The sequence below is a fragment of the Solea senegalensis genome, linkage group LG3, assembly GCF_019176455.1.
Source record: "Solea senegalensis isolate Sse05_10M linkage group LG3, IFAPA_SoseM_1, whole genome shotgun sequence".
NCBI classification, from domain to species: domain Eukaryota; kingdom Metazoa; phylum Chordata; class Actinopteri; order Pleuronectiformes; family Soleidae; genus Solea; species Solea senegalensis.
Window position 1 is genome coordinate 18,224,447 of NC_058023.1, and position 14,264 is coordinate 18,238,710.

Below are 14,264 nucleotides of genomic sequence, written 5' to 3' on the forward strand. Positions count from 1 at the left end.
TGGTCTTGTCTTGGCCTCGGTTTAGGCGGTCTTGACTACAAGTCTAGATTCTGAGGCATGTATGATGTGCTATGTTGTTGAAAAGGTAGCATCAGTATCGACCAGTGCTTGTGGAAAGACAGCGACTTCACTGCACTTACACACATTAATCAACATTACACGGCTTGGTTTAATACTCAATTATAATTGTTCAATAGCTTAATTCATCAATCTATGATTTATGTATATTGGACTCAGACAGTTGTTATGTGTAACAGACTGTTACAGACAACACACATCCAGTTTCTGGCTCGAATGGTTTTGGCATTTATTTGTCTTCAAAACAGCTTCAACAGCTTAACATTGAACATATGCTGTTCTACTGCCACTGTCAGTGTCATTTACATCCACTAAGAAGGTTTATCTGCCGATACATAAGAGCATTAGCGCCTCTTAGCCTTTGCATTAGCATTACTCTGAGCATGGTCATTCTCATTGTTAACTTGAGGGTGTGTGTGTTGATAAATGCTGACTAATGTCATTGAGAACTGTCACTTCACTGCTGCTTCGATCATGTAACTACAGCATCATGTGCAATATTTTCCACCGACCTCAAAGTATTCTACAGTATTATACACAGGCTCTATGCACAGCCCTTCCCCTTATTATTATTTACTATTTATGTTGCCCCTTTATATACCCCCCATTGTTTCCTGTACTTTGATACTTTGTGCCTCAAAACCCAGATGAGCCCACAGTGTAAAGAAATAAAAAAAATGCTTTAGGGAGATATACTAAGCCTATGAGGCTGAGTATATTTTGTTAACAACGTTCACAGATCACAATCCCATGTATCATAATCCCCAACCAGATTATTATTTTGATGATCTGTCCCACATTTCCTAGGATAAAGTATTAGACAATGAGTCAGTGCGCATTGGCATGTGGCAGTGAGTATGACTTGCATTATGAGTATTGCAGGTAAAAGGTCGCATGATTTTACGATCAGTAGATACAAGAATGTTTTAATATACGGTATCAGGCACAAAAGTGGTTTCCTATTTCTTGTAGTAGTTGCAGCAGCAGTATTTAACTTGTTTTAAAAACGTTTTAATGGCGTTTTTGCAACTTCATTAAAGTTTTACAAACTTGAAATTGTGTCGCAGATATTTTAAAGCTCAACACAAGGTGAGATCATATTTACTATTGAGTTAATTGTGAAAAGGATGCTCTAAGCGGTTTTTGAACAAAGATACTTGTACATTCGCTACTGTTTCGTTCATACAGTTAAATACATCACACTGAAGACCTGTACTGTAAGATTTATGTTCTGTGATTGATTATAAAAACTATTTGGAGTTTGTCTAGAACAGGGGTGTCAAAATCATTTTTGTTCAGGGGCCACATACAGCACAATTTTATCTCAAGTGGGCCGGACCAGTAAAAATAGTAAAATAATAGCATAATAACCTATGAACAACAAGAACTCCTTGCTTTTTTTCTCTTTTGTCTTACATTTAATTAAGGATATTTTTACAAAACATGACATTTCTTGAGAAATATAAGTGCAATTTCAACAATATCGTGCCTAAATGTACTATTTACACATCACACTGGATCTAAAATGGCACAAACATTTAGTCACAGGTATCTGGAAGACAAAAATATTGTATTTGACATTACGTTTAGATTGTAATCGTAGTGTGAAATTTTAACAAATTCATCCTGTGGGCCGGATTGGACCCTCTGGCGGGCCGGATCTGGCCCCTGGGCTGTATGTTTGACACCCCTGGTCTAGAATCTGACATAAGTGTTAGAACTAGAAGTGATTGGTGCCGTTCACATGCTGCTGTTTGGTTTTATCCAGACATCTGCTCACTAATTCTAAAACACAATCCCTCCATTTCGGGTTACATGTCTGAACTGGCAGCTTTTACTTTTCAAAAGACTATTCTTCAAATTCTCTCATGTGGTCACACTGTTGAGATGATGATCCACTATGTGTTCATCTCTTAACACTAAATATCTAATACTGTATTAGCCTGCATTTTGCTTCATTAGTCTAAAAGCCAAAAGAGTAGGGATATGGGTATAATCAGGATTTTATCAATATTGACACTGACACCTAATCTGACTCTCCATGCAACTGTCACTGCTAGCAGGCAGCAGCAGGCAGTTGAGACCTGCCCCTGCAGTAATAGTGACTATGCAAGACGATAGAACAAAAAAATATTTAAAATAAAATATTAAAATATTTTCTTTCTTGGCCTTTCTGTCTCCAAGGGCTGCCACAGTGGATGATCCACATATTTAATTTGGCAGAGATTTTTATGTCAGATGCCCTCCTGATGCAACCCTCCCATTTATCTGGTTTGGGACTGGCACTAGAAATAGACTGGATGTGCCCCCAAAACAATTAAAGGGCAATTCCTTAATTTCTATAAAAATATTTATGTGTACATGAATAGTACTTACAAAAAGTTTCATAATTGGTCCAGTAGGCGGCAATGTGTAGTCTTATAGGGCAATATGCATAAAAAGTACTTACAGTATTTTTGCCATTAAATGGGTCTGAATGTTATTGTAAGAGTCTGGCAACATTTTCAAGGGCATGGGTTTGATTACAAGACTGGTGGGGACACGTCAGAAGAGCACATCACCTGCACTCTCTTGTCTCCTCTGTGACTCACAGCAATATTACTGCTCGACTGTCATGTGGTCACTGAGAATCCAGAGAAAGCCAGATTGTCCCTAGTAATATTAGAATTAGAGCAATGTGTGAGCGGATTTTACTAGCATCAGATGTGCTGTTCCAACAACACAACGATGCATAACTCAGAGTGGCGTTGTTGCCCTGTAAGATTACACTGGAGCCATTTCATTACGTACACACCCACATTTATAAACATATTCCCATATTCTAATATTCAAGTTCCCCTATAAGCACCAGTATTTGTCCAAACACTTATTGATACTTCTTTATTGATCAATCAGGACTAGGTACCACTAGTACTATTTACTGAAACGCATCCCTACTGAGATGTAAAGGTGTTGTTAACTTCTAATACTCCATTTTCCACAAGTGCATTATGTCTGCAATGCATGCGCTGTTGTGATATTGATACTGTCCTGTTGATGATCTACTCATTCTCATCCATGAATCATTCTGTGCTTCTCTGTATGTATTAGTTTTGACATTTTGCTGTTTTTGTTCTGTTTGATTTTCTGCATGTGGCTCGTCCATAGCTTTGTACCATTGGCTAGAGGCAAACCGCCAAGGCAGGGAACCAGACACTACATCCAGAGGTAAATTCTGAAGTCTTTTCTCATGCCTGCTTTACTCACTTAGCTAATCCTGTTTCCACATAGACATGAAGCCACACTAACATCACTTCATTATTAATCTGCCTTAGATTTTCACCAAATTAGATAACCAATTAGATATGGGCTGTGTTCACTTAAATGTTTAAACATATTTTTGGCAGACAACCGCCTAAGCTGAAAGACTTTGTCACCTGTGTTTTACAAACCGGCACCTGAAATGTTTTTTAACATTTTTATCTAAATCTTACATAAACATAACAATATTCATCCTGATCTCACTATCACTGAGATATACTCATCTGAACTTTCAGTTAAAGGGGACTGAACCATGTTAAATTTAAATTGCTTCCAAATCTATAATCTGGACCAGATCTGGGTCAAAAACAGCAACACCAATAACAACCTTCTCTTTGACTTGAAAAAAAAATAAAAATTTTACCTTAACTAAACAGACAAGTCAAAAGTCAACAACCCAGCTAGATACAATAGCAATTAATGAAAAAGCAACCAAAATAAGAAAGACCTACTGAAGTGATACTTAGCTTAATTCCAGTAGTCCTGTGAGATACCCAGAATGTCCAAAATGCACACATTATATATGTACATTGGGCAGTATTACAGATTAACTGACTTGATTTAATCAACTTGAATGGGAGTTTGCAAATTAGGCTATGCATTATGTTGTGTTTTGGCTGTGTCAGCCTGTAATTTCCCACCAATCAACTCAATTTCATCTTTTTATCTCTAGGTGAACATTTTGACCAAAGTCCCCTGAAGAGAACATTCAAGTCCAAAGTTTTGGCTCATTACCCCGAGAATGTGGAGGCAAACCCCTTCGACCAGGATGCTGTCAACATGGTAGGTGACTGAGGTCATGAAAGCAATTTCAATAATTGTCGAAACCACCCAGGAGTGCTCAGAGAGAATTCTATGGTCACTGGATTATTACAATTTGAAAGACAGATACAGATGAATAATCCATTTTCATGTTATTTGTTTTGTTAAACATAGATTATGCGGTACATATAAGTCAAGGCAGAGCAGCAGAAAAGGGGGTGATCTGCTTTGATTGCCTGGACTAATATCAAGGAAAGAAACTCCCTCTCAGCAAAAAGAAAGAAAACATGGGTCATTAAAAGTGCTTGAATTCTGTTAAGTTGATATGAAGGTTAATGTCAGCCTATTTCAGATGTTTGTTATGACGCCACCTACTGTTTCATGCGCCATACATTGCTTGATGAAAGTAGACTAGGCTTACACTGAACAAACGTCATGTAATTACTAGTGGTGTTGTGGGCACAGTACACTGTCTATCGCCACTGTTGGCGTGAGATTCCATGAAGAACAATAAGCGAGTAATGTTAAGCAAGAGAGAGCAAATTACCTCCAAATTAGCTCCTAACAATTTTTTAAAAAGTGTTATGAATTTGTTAACTTTTAACTTTTACCATTTTCCATTTATTTACACAAATATGTTGACTTATAAATATATGAAATAGTTCAATCTAAATGTTAAATGTTACGCTAAATATAAATATAAATGTTAAAAAAAAATCTTCTGGGTGAAAATAAATATTTAGCCAATATGCAAATTCACATGGTCAGTAACCGGAAGTACCAAAACAAAAGCTTTAGGAGGTCAGACTGTGTAAGAATCAAATAATTAAGTAAAATGGGAGAAATTAACTTATCGGAGAAAATGAACACTTGAACACACCTTAGTGTGAAATTAACAAAAAAAAAACATGTTTGGAGAAATTTTCTTGATGTGTTCTATGATTTTGCCTCACTTTGACCAGCACGATCCACCCCCACCCACCGCTGTATACACTGCTCTGTGCTGGGCACTGTTAACACTGAGCGTATGCATAAGTGGAGCTGTTCATCTCCAATCATGTCACTGCCAAACTATCAGAACATCACAAACCACATATTAGAATTTTGAATGTTAACAAAAAGATAACATTATTATTATTATTATTTTTTTAAACATTGTTTTTAAATTTCAGCTTCAGCCACTTTACAAAAACGGCACCTCATATGTGTGTGTGTGTGTGCGCGCGTGTGTGGTTCCACCTGCCAGGTGTCAGTGCTGCTTAATAATTCAGCCGGGAGTCTCGTCTGCCATCGTGGAAACAGACCGTAATGCAGCAGTGCTCTCACTGAAACCTGACACTCAGATGATTGCGAGCTGTTGACAGTCCTCTGGAAACATCATTGTCATTCCTCTCTCCACTTTTTCGGCCTAATTTTCTTCTCTTACTCCTCCATCATACTTCCATCATCCCCTGCTCCTATCATGAATGCTTTTATATGAACATGAACATAGAACTTGCCTATTCTCTGTGTAAGAGATGGACTGCCGGAGCAAGGATGCAGCCGGTACATGATGATGATGCAAATTTAATCAGTGAAAGCTGACACATTGACTGTGACCTGTCTAGGATGTACCTGCCCACTTCATGACCCTCAAAAGAAGTGGTAGAGAATGAGTGTATGAATATGAATAAATGTATTGTATCAGAACACTGATAAAGATAATGTGGAGATGATATGAAAACCAAAAGGTCCCTGATGACAGTGTGGTGATTGACTTGTGTTTGCTCTCCCTGCAGTTGTGTATGCCTAAAGGACTGTCCTTCCGGACACAGGCTAGTCAGCGTGATCCTCAGTTTCACTCTTTTATCATCACTAAGGAGGACGGCTCTCGAACTTATGGCTTTGTCCACTCCTTCTATGAGGAGGTGACCAGCCCGCAGATCTGCTCTGCCATGCATACCCTATACCAGTTGCACAATGCAAGGCATACCTCATCCAACCCTCCTCCATCTTCCTCCTCCTCTTCCTCCTCTAGCATGGACTCTCTGGCCAGCAGTTTAGATGAGGTTGACCCCCCCATTTCCTCATCTGCCTCATCTTCATCTCATGCTACGATTGGCTACGACTCATCGCGAGATACCCTCTACGTATCCAAAGCTTTGTGTCTGATCAGCCCCATGCCATTCATGCATGCTTGTCGCCACTTCCTGTCGCAGCTTCACAGGGCCATCACAGCAGCCACTACCCCTCCACTACCGCTGGAGAGCTATATTCACAACATTCTGTTTGAGGTACCACTGCCCGCCCCGGGACGCACACTCAAGTTCTATGGTGTTTATGAGCCGATCGTCTGTCAGAGGCCTGGATTACTGGAGCTACCATTGGCTGACTTCCCCCTCACAGAAACCTTCAGTCTGCTGGGACTGGAAAACCTTGTCCAGGTGTTCACCTGCACCCTGCTGGAGATGCAGATCCTCCTCTACTCACAGGGTAAGTCCACATACACAGAATATGTGTGTCTCTGATGAATCCAAATATTATGACAAAACTATGCGTATTGTAGTAGTTTGAACAATGGTTATCAATAGCAGGGGACCCCGAGGGTTCAATGAAGAGGTCCCAGGGGTTCCCAGAGAAAAATACATTGAAATATGTATATAAATTTCATAAAAATTAAAAACAAGAAAGATAATATACTTAAGGGTTAGAAGGATCAAAGATAGATACGTCATCATAATATCAAATAAAACAATGACTGCACACAGTCATGATAGGCCCTCAAGTCCCACGCAAGTCGCGGAGCAGTTCCCTGACCTCAGTCTCGCAAAACCTTTCGACAACTTTCCGCCTCAAGTTTTGTGAAAATATTCAGTTCATAATAGGGTCACAGAGACACAGACAAACATTCAAGCTCACACTCACTTTAGAGTGTCCAATACGCTTAATCCCCATAGTGCATGTGATTGGACAGAGAACATGGATAGTACATGTAGCATGGTCCTTTTTTTAACTGTGTCTTGAACCCATTTTTCCTGAAATCCTATAGAAAACGATTGCTCATAGTTGTGGTGTTACTGAGCCACAATGCCTCCCTTCCATATGAAACCCAATAAAAAAAATGATTCATCACATCCGATGACTGATAAATTTGTTTGGAATCATGAGAACAAACAAGTTTGGTTAAACTGGAATTTTAAGGTAGTTTTCCTGCCATTTTAACTTCAACTTTGTCAGAGTGCTGAGGCCTTTTGACGTAGAGAAAATCCTTTAATAAATTTAAGTCGCTCTGTGATGTAGTGTTGATGGATCAGTAAATTTTTGCTGAATGAGCCGAATGAGCTCCTAGGGTGGCCATTTCCACAACACCAAAAAGGAGGACACTTTGCAGCATTTAGTGAGGAAAAAAAAATCGCAACATACAACTCTAGTGTACGCCCCACGACAATACAATTTTGTTTGATAACAATGGTATCATGATACAGTGATTTGAGATACTCTGTTCATCACAAGACAATTTATCTATGATATATCATGATGTATGTGTTACAGAAGAGGAAAAAATATTCCTGAGAAGGCGAAAAGTATTTGTTCATAGTATTTGTACTTATTCAATACATCTGTCTTGCAAAGTGCAGTGCCACAAAGCAGGATGTTTATGGCCTTAAATGTGCAAATTAAATTTACATAAAAATAAATAAATACATGAAAAAAATATACATTCCAGTTCTTAATAAGCATATAGAACTTTTTTTTATGTAAACAACAAAAGACAGTAAGAAGAAAAACTTTTGCTTTACTTTACTTTTGCTGACTCACGCGTGCTCTTTTGACCATTCGGTAAAGAAAATTACTTTGGTAGAAGATAAAGTCACCTTTCACAAGTAGTAAAAATATTAAAGTACCTGACATTTACTGTACTTAAGTATCAAAAGTAATGTTCTGATATAAAATGTACTTAAGTATAAGAAGTAAAAGTATTTAAACGAAGTGAACAATTACTGTGGCTTCTTAACAATAAAAGCATAATAATAGGTACAGACGAACAACTTCAAACAATATTAACAATATTAACAATTAATCTTCTGTCATGAATGGTGACAAGCTCTCTCTCTCTTTTAACCTCCCTGTGTCTGCTTAATTGAGGCTTTATTTCTCAAAAATGATAGGATAGAAATACTTTATTCATCCCCGAGGGGAAATTGTTTGGACCCAGCAGCAGTACAATACAAAAAATATATTTTAAACATAAAAAGTAAAATGTACAACAGTGAAACAATATGGTAGTGGAGATACAGTAAAATTGTTTGATAGGTGAGGGAGTCAGCATGCTCCTGGGGTCAACTGTGTCAAGCACTGTCAGAACTGATGGGCCAATGTGTTGTTATAGTACAGTAAAAATCAATGCACTTGAATTAGTAACGTCTTATTTTGAAAAATAGAAGTGATCTCGCTCGGTATCAAACTAGTACTGACATTCACCACTCTTGTATATTGGGGTAACTCTAGCAATCTTCCATGATGATGGCACTATTCCCTGTCTTATAGATTGATTTATCATATGTGTAATTGGTTTTGCAAGTGCCTCTTTGTGAAGCTTCACAAGGTGATTTGTCAGACCAAATGTGTCTCTTGCTTTTGTTATTATTTTAATGACCTTAGGGACAGAGATTTCTGTCTCTATGCACACTGTGTATGTGTGTGTGTGGAAAAAGCATGGAATGGTGTTGTGTTTGTGCCAGATTTTCATGCTTTTAAAAAAAACAAAAAACAGTAACAGAGTAAGTTCGTAGTCTTTACACTTCAAACTTTAATAAGCAGCTATTATAGTAACTTAAGTGATATAATTTAAATGATTGTCTGACTTCAATTCACAGAGCTGTGGCGGTGTAAACAAATGACACTTGATACACTGAATTTATTCATTATTTTATTTAATATTCATTTATTTATTTAACAGAAATATTGACATGTATATTATGCAAAGAAATAATAAAGAAAAAAAGGTTAATCAACACTCACTATTATAAGTTTGGTGGAACCATGAGTGGATTTTCTTTTTCAATTTTTTAGGGTCCCAGCCTGTGCTTCCCTTTAGGTTTTTCTCCTCTACTCTCATCTCTCCTGCACCATCACTTTGCTCTCCTGCTCCTTCACTCCCCCTGCTGTATTCTGCTCTCCTTCACTTTGTTCCACTGCTTCTCCCTGTCTAATGTTACTTGTCTTATACAATTAAAACATTAACGTTAGATAATTTACACTCACATCACATCTGATTATTTGTGTGAACAGTAAATGTAAAAGTATTTTTTCTTCGTCTTCTTCTTCATTTATGAGTCAGTAAAAAGGCTAATGATACCTGACTAGCGTCATCTTCATCACATGTCGTATTTGAACAAGCTCATCTGAAATTGCAGTCAGCAGATTCATCATGGCGTGTAGATATTGGCTTAATGCTATCAATTAGTTTACTCACGTTAGCGATACTGAGTTGGCACCAAGCCCAATTAACTTAAGCTGCCGATATGTTAAGTAAAGTTAGCTGGCCATCAATATTTTGCAAATTAATATTTAAAATCTATTATGAGTTATCTTTAGATAATAACTTTTCTCTGGTAAGTCGCTTTAGGAATGGCGTGCCGCCACTCTGAAATGAATGTAGAGGAAACACTGCATTACTGCAATACACTACAATACAGAAGTGCTGGGAGCAGTAGGTCTACTTCTCCCATCGTATACACCTACTGCATTCTGAACCAACGAAGAACATCACAACATTGGCTTCTCCACTGATTGTTATGTAATGTTATTACATGGCTTCTTACAAAGATAACAAAATAATCATTGCAGCCCTATTTACAACTCAAGATCTTAGATCAAGTGGAATATAGTGAACCTCTGCTGACACAAGGATACGGGAAATAAACTCAGGCCTAAAGCTGGAATTGTTTTCTAAAAGACTTGGCATCCTGATAGCCATCAAAAAATAAAGTCTTGAAACAAAAATATAAATTTGATGACTTTCCCCCTCACAATATTGAAATAATCCAATCCAAAATGGCGTACTAGTCATTCACAGACATGCCTGACTGCATGTGATACAGGTGATTTAGATATGATGCAGTCTGTATCAATGGAGTTTTATTCCTTTATTTTCTGGAGATTATGCAGGCTTTTCACTCTGGGAAACATAATAACATCTGATGACTCTTAAACTCAATATGAATGTATTGTTAATGTATTTTCGGGACCAGGAGAAGCTATTCACAGAGACACACACACAGAGGAAAATTCTTGAGCGAATGTCTGTACATTATATATCTGACATATATCATCGGTTAAATGATATATGCTAATTTGTTAGATCATCGATCTTAGGGCATTGGAAGTTATGCTGTGTTCCAGTGCACCTCCAAAAGGGTGGACAACTGAGCGTCCAGCTGGAGGTTGTGCTGGGTGCCAGACAGGGTATTTGAAATCTGGACTGTCTGGCCTAAATCCGGGGCATATGACTACTAGACTATTTAGACCGTCACGTCATTCTTCCTTGAATGTGAGTTCAGGTAAGTGCTGATAGAGAACACAGGTTTCACAGACAGACATTAAGGAAGACAAATGTCCAAGGCTTACGAAATGTTATGCACACCAATGCGTCCAAAATTTAGTTGTACTGTCTCCCTTGACCCACCTGTTGGTCCTGACCCTGTCTTTCTGAGTGACTCATAATTGTCTCTCACTCTCAGACTACCAACGGTTGATGACGGTGGCAGAAGGCATCACCACTCTGCTGTTTCCCTTCCAGTGGCAGCACGTCTATGTTCCCATCCTGCCCGCCTCTCTCCTCCACTTCCTGGATGCTCCTGTTCCCTACTTAATGGGCCTGCAGTCAGCAGAGGGCACTGATCCCTCCAAACTGGAGCTTCCTCAGGAGGTACGTAGCCAACCACAGTGTTGGTAGCTATTTAATGTTTAAGCAAGTTGAAGTGTCCACTTTAAGAAAGAACCAGAGAAGCAAGTTAAAAAAAGTTATTTTCTATTGCATCTTTTCTGTAGCACTTTTTACCCTGACCTAAATGAACAGTAACGTAACATAGATTAACAACATTAATGAACCCATAAGAAGATAGAAGGTTAATAAGAGGTTTGAGGTGCTTTATTTTCATCGCTGTTGTCATCTCAGCAAAAACTACTGAGTCTGTTCACTTCAAGTGTCCAGTTATTCTCATGATCTGCCACTCTCTTTCTGCTTGCTAAATAATCGATCCGTTTGTGTTTAAACTCTGGAGAAAGTCCACTTGCTTAAATGTTAATGCTTTCGCATAAAGTCCTCTAGCATAGATTCTAGATTGGCATCGGCATGCCCAGAAGTACAGCTGAAGATTTGCTCTGTAACAGCCACAATGTAGTTATTCTGCAGTGTGTTTTTCCTTGTCCATCTTTATTCAACGGTGAAAACACACACAGCTTCTTGAAGCAGCAGTCACAATGAGGAGCGAAGCAGCAGCTGCATATTAAACTAGCCATGTATTTCCTCTGTGACGAGCAGCTGATTGGCCGAAACAAATTAACGAAAGCACTGGAATGTGATATCATCATTCACGGCGATCAAACAACCGTAATTCAAATATAAAGTTTATGGTTTTAAGACCCACAATACTGTGATTTGAAGCAGAGCGAGACTGAACATACGCGCTCAGCTTAATCTCACTAGTTGACATTATAGTATATTATCAGAAATCATGGGCTATAACCGATGCACGTGATGCAAAACCTCTGATTAGTCGATTTTCAGTTGACATTTCAGGGCTTCAGTCGACTAAGAATTTCTTTGGTTGATTACAGCCCTAGCCATGCCTCCTTAATCACCATGATGCTGCAGTGCCGGTACTCTTATTTAGGAGAGATATTACATTTCTCATAATAATGGATGAAGCATCTCCTCCTTGCACAGCGATAGGCTCCAGCACGACACCCCCGTCGCCTCCTCCTCAGCTCATGGGGACATCGGGTTGCTCCTCCCGCAGACTCCCCAGACACGGCTGAAAAGTCTAAAAAAAATACAGTAACAGGGCTACAACAAGCATGGTGTACATGGTGCTCATGGTGCCCATAGTTAAAATAAAGAAAACACACTAAAAAAGTAGGAAACAACGTAGAAAAAGGTAGAGTTTTAAACTCTGTCTTTTTCTCCGTTTCTGTGTTATTTATGGCCTTTAGGAAGGCTTTACAAAAGTTCAACTCCATTAATTAAAAATATACAATATAAAGATCTATAAATGACTATGTTTATGTCTCGAGGTGTCCTGTGAACCATTACCAGAAGACAGTGTAATTTCAATTAATCACAAAAAAACATCCTTAGTTCTTGCAGTTCCAGAAATGTGTGTATAATTCAAGCTTTTTTTAAGACTATGAAGGACTGGATGAGCTGTACATGCCCCCTGCATTGTCACCCTCAGTTAAAACATAGCTTACATTGGGGGCACAATGAAAAGTAGTAAAACTCATAACTGACCATTCTGACACGCAATGTTTGAACCGCAATGTTTCCTCCACCAGCCATGTTTCTCCCACGGTTCATGTTCAACTGTTGTCATGGTAGCGTGAGTGTGCCGGGGTCGACACTCCCCCTGGAAGAAGTGGATGTGTGTTTGCCTGTGTCTCATTTGCATGTAAAGGGACCAGGCACAAAACCGAGTGTTCTGAAAAGGGCTGTTTTGGCAGGGTTATTGAACTGCTATGGTTCTTTATCCTTATGGTATTTTGACCAAAGCATGTCACTGACATGTTCATTAGGACACCAGGGAACTATTTTAACTTGGAGAAATAGGGTATAACATGGGACCTTTAAGATCTCTTAGATCTCTTAGTTAAAACTGAACAACAGATTTTTATTTCTCTATGGGCTTTCATTTAGCAAATGAGCAGTTAACTTCAAGTTTATGCCAGAAAATGCTTCGTTATTGCTAGAAGAAGCTTTGATTATAGATATAGATATCATATAATTGAGCTGACATAAATATTTTAAGGTGAGCCTTTTTTGTAAATTTACTAAGAGCTATATTTCCACTGAAAGTGAGCATCCATGTCTCAGACTGGTTTTTGGTGCTGGCAGTATGCCAAGGCCATGCAAAACCAAGTCAGCACTGATGACATGTCAGTACTGCACGCAACTACTACTTAAAACCTGAACTACACCTTTTGTAGGAGATTGTAGCAATCATTAGTTATATCATCTCACTGGCTTCCTGTTCATTTTAGAATTGATTTGTCTATTGTCTTGTTTAACTTTTATTAATCTGGTCTGTGGAAACACTTTGTAAACTCTGTTTTGAAAAATGTGCTCTATAAATAAAATGATTATTATATTCCTAAAATATGAATGTCTTTCACTCTCCTAGGCCAACTTATGTTTTGTGGACATTGACAACCACTACATCGAGCTTCCAGAAGACTTCCCCCTCTTCCCCAACAAGACTGAGTTCATCCAGGAACTCCGCGAGGTCCTGCTGAGCTTTGGCGTTTCTCTGGACACAGGGGCGCCTCCACAAACTTGCAGCAACCCTGGTGACAATCCATCCATGTCAGGCAGGGAACGTACAACTGTCGGCCTTCAGCAGCTGGAGGATGACGTGCTCAACAGCAACCTGGCAGGGGAGGAACAGAATATGCTGGAGCTGTTGCAGGGAAATGCCACACTGGAGAGATTGCAGGCATTGACCAAATGCACTGGGGTGACATTGGCCCATGTGGGCGCTCTTAGGGCGGGTATCAAAGCTCACGAGACAGACAGACAAGGGGTACGTACTGAAGTTGAAGAGGAGGAACTAAATAATGCAAAGCTGAATGTCCAGCTGAGGGAAGTGTTTGCTAACCGCTTCACCACCATGTTTGCGGATTATGAAGCCTTTGTCATTCAGAGTGCACCAGACCTGGAGTCCTGGCTCACCAACAGGGAGCAGATGCACAACTTTGACAAGGTAATGAAATTAAACACAGACAAAATATTTGATGACTCTTGGTCATTAGTCATACACAATAATGTCTTTGTTATCTAGGCTTATAACTGTGTGTGTCTTAATGTGCTGATGTTTGGAGGATTTTAGATGATACTAGGATTGTAGAATTTTCCATAATTTTCCATC

At 38.9% G+C, this 14,264-nt stretch overlaps 1 protein-coding gene across 2 annotated transcripts in view; it reads left to right on the forward strand.

Annotated features, from left to right (window-relative positions):
* Window positions 1–14,264, forward strand: part of dennd5b (DENN/MADD domain containing 5B) — a 63,029-nt gene that overhangs the window by 18,984 nt on the left and 29,781 nt on the right. For both annotated transcript variants that reach the window (XM_044021301.1, XM_044021302.1), the window contains exons 2-6: window positions 3,226–3,285; window positions 4,052–4,161; window positions 5,919–6,612; window positions 10,863–11,050; window positions 13,521–14,099. In XM_044021301.1, coding sequence (XP_043877236.1) covers window positions 3,226–3,285; window positions 4,052–4,161; window positions 5,919–6,612; window positions 10,863–11,050; window positions 13,521–14,099 — 1,631 coding nt within the window. The remainder of the gene's footprint in view (window positions 1–3,225; window positions 3,286–4,051; window positions 4,162–5,918; window positions 6,613–10,862; window positions 11,051–13,520; window positions 14,100–14,264) is intronic.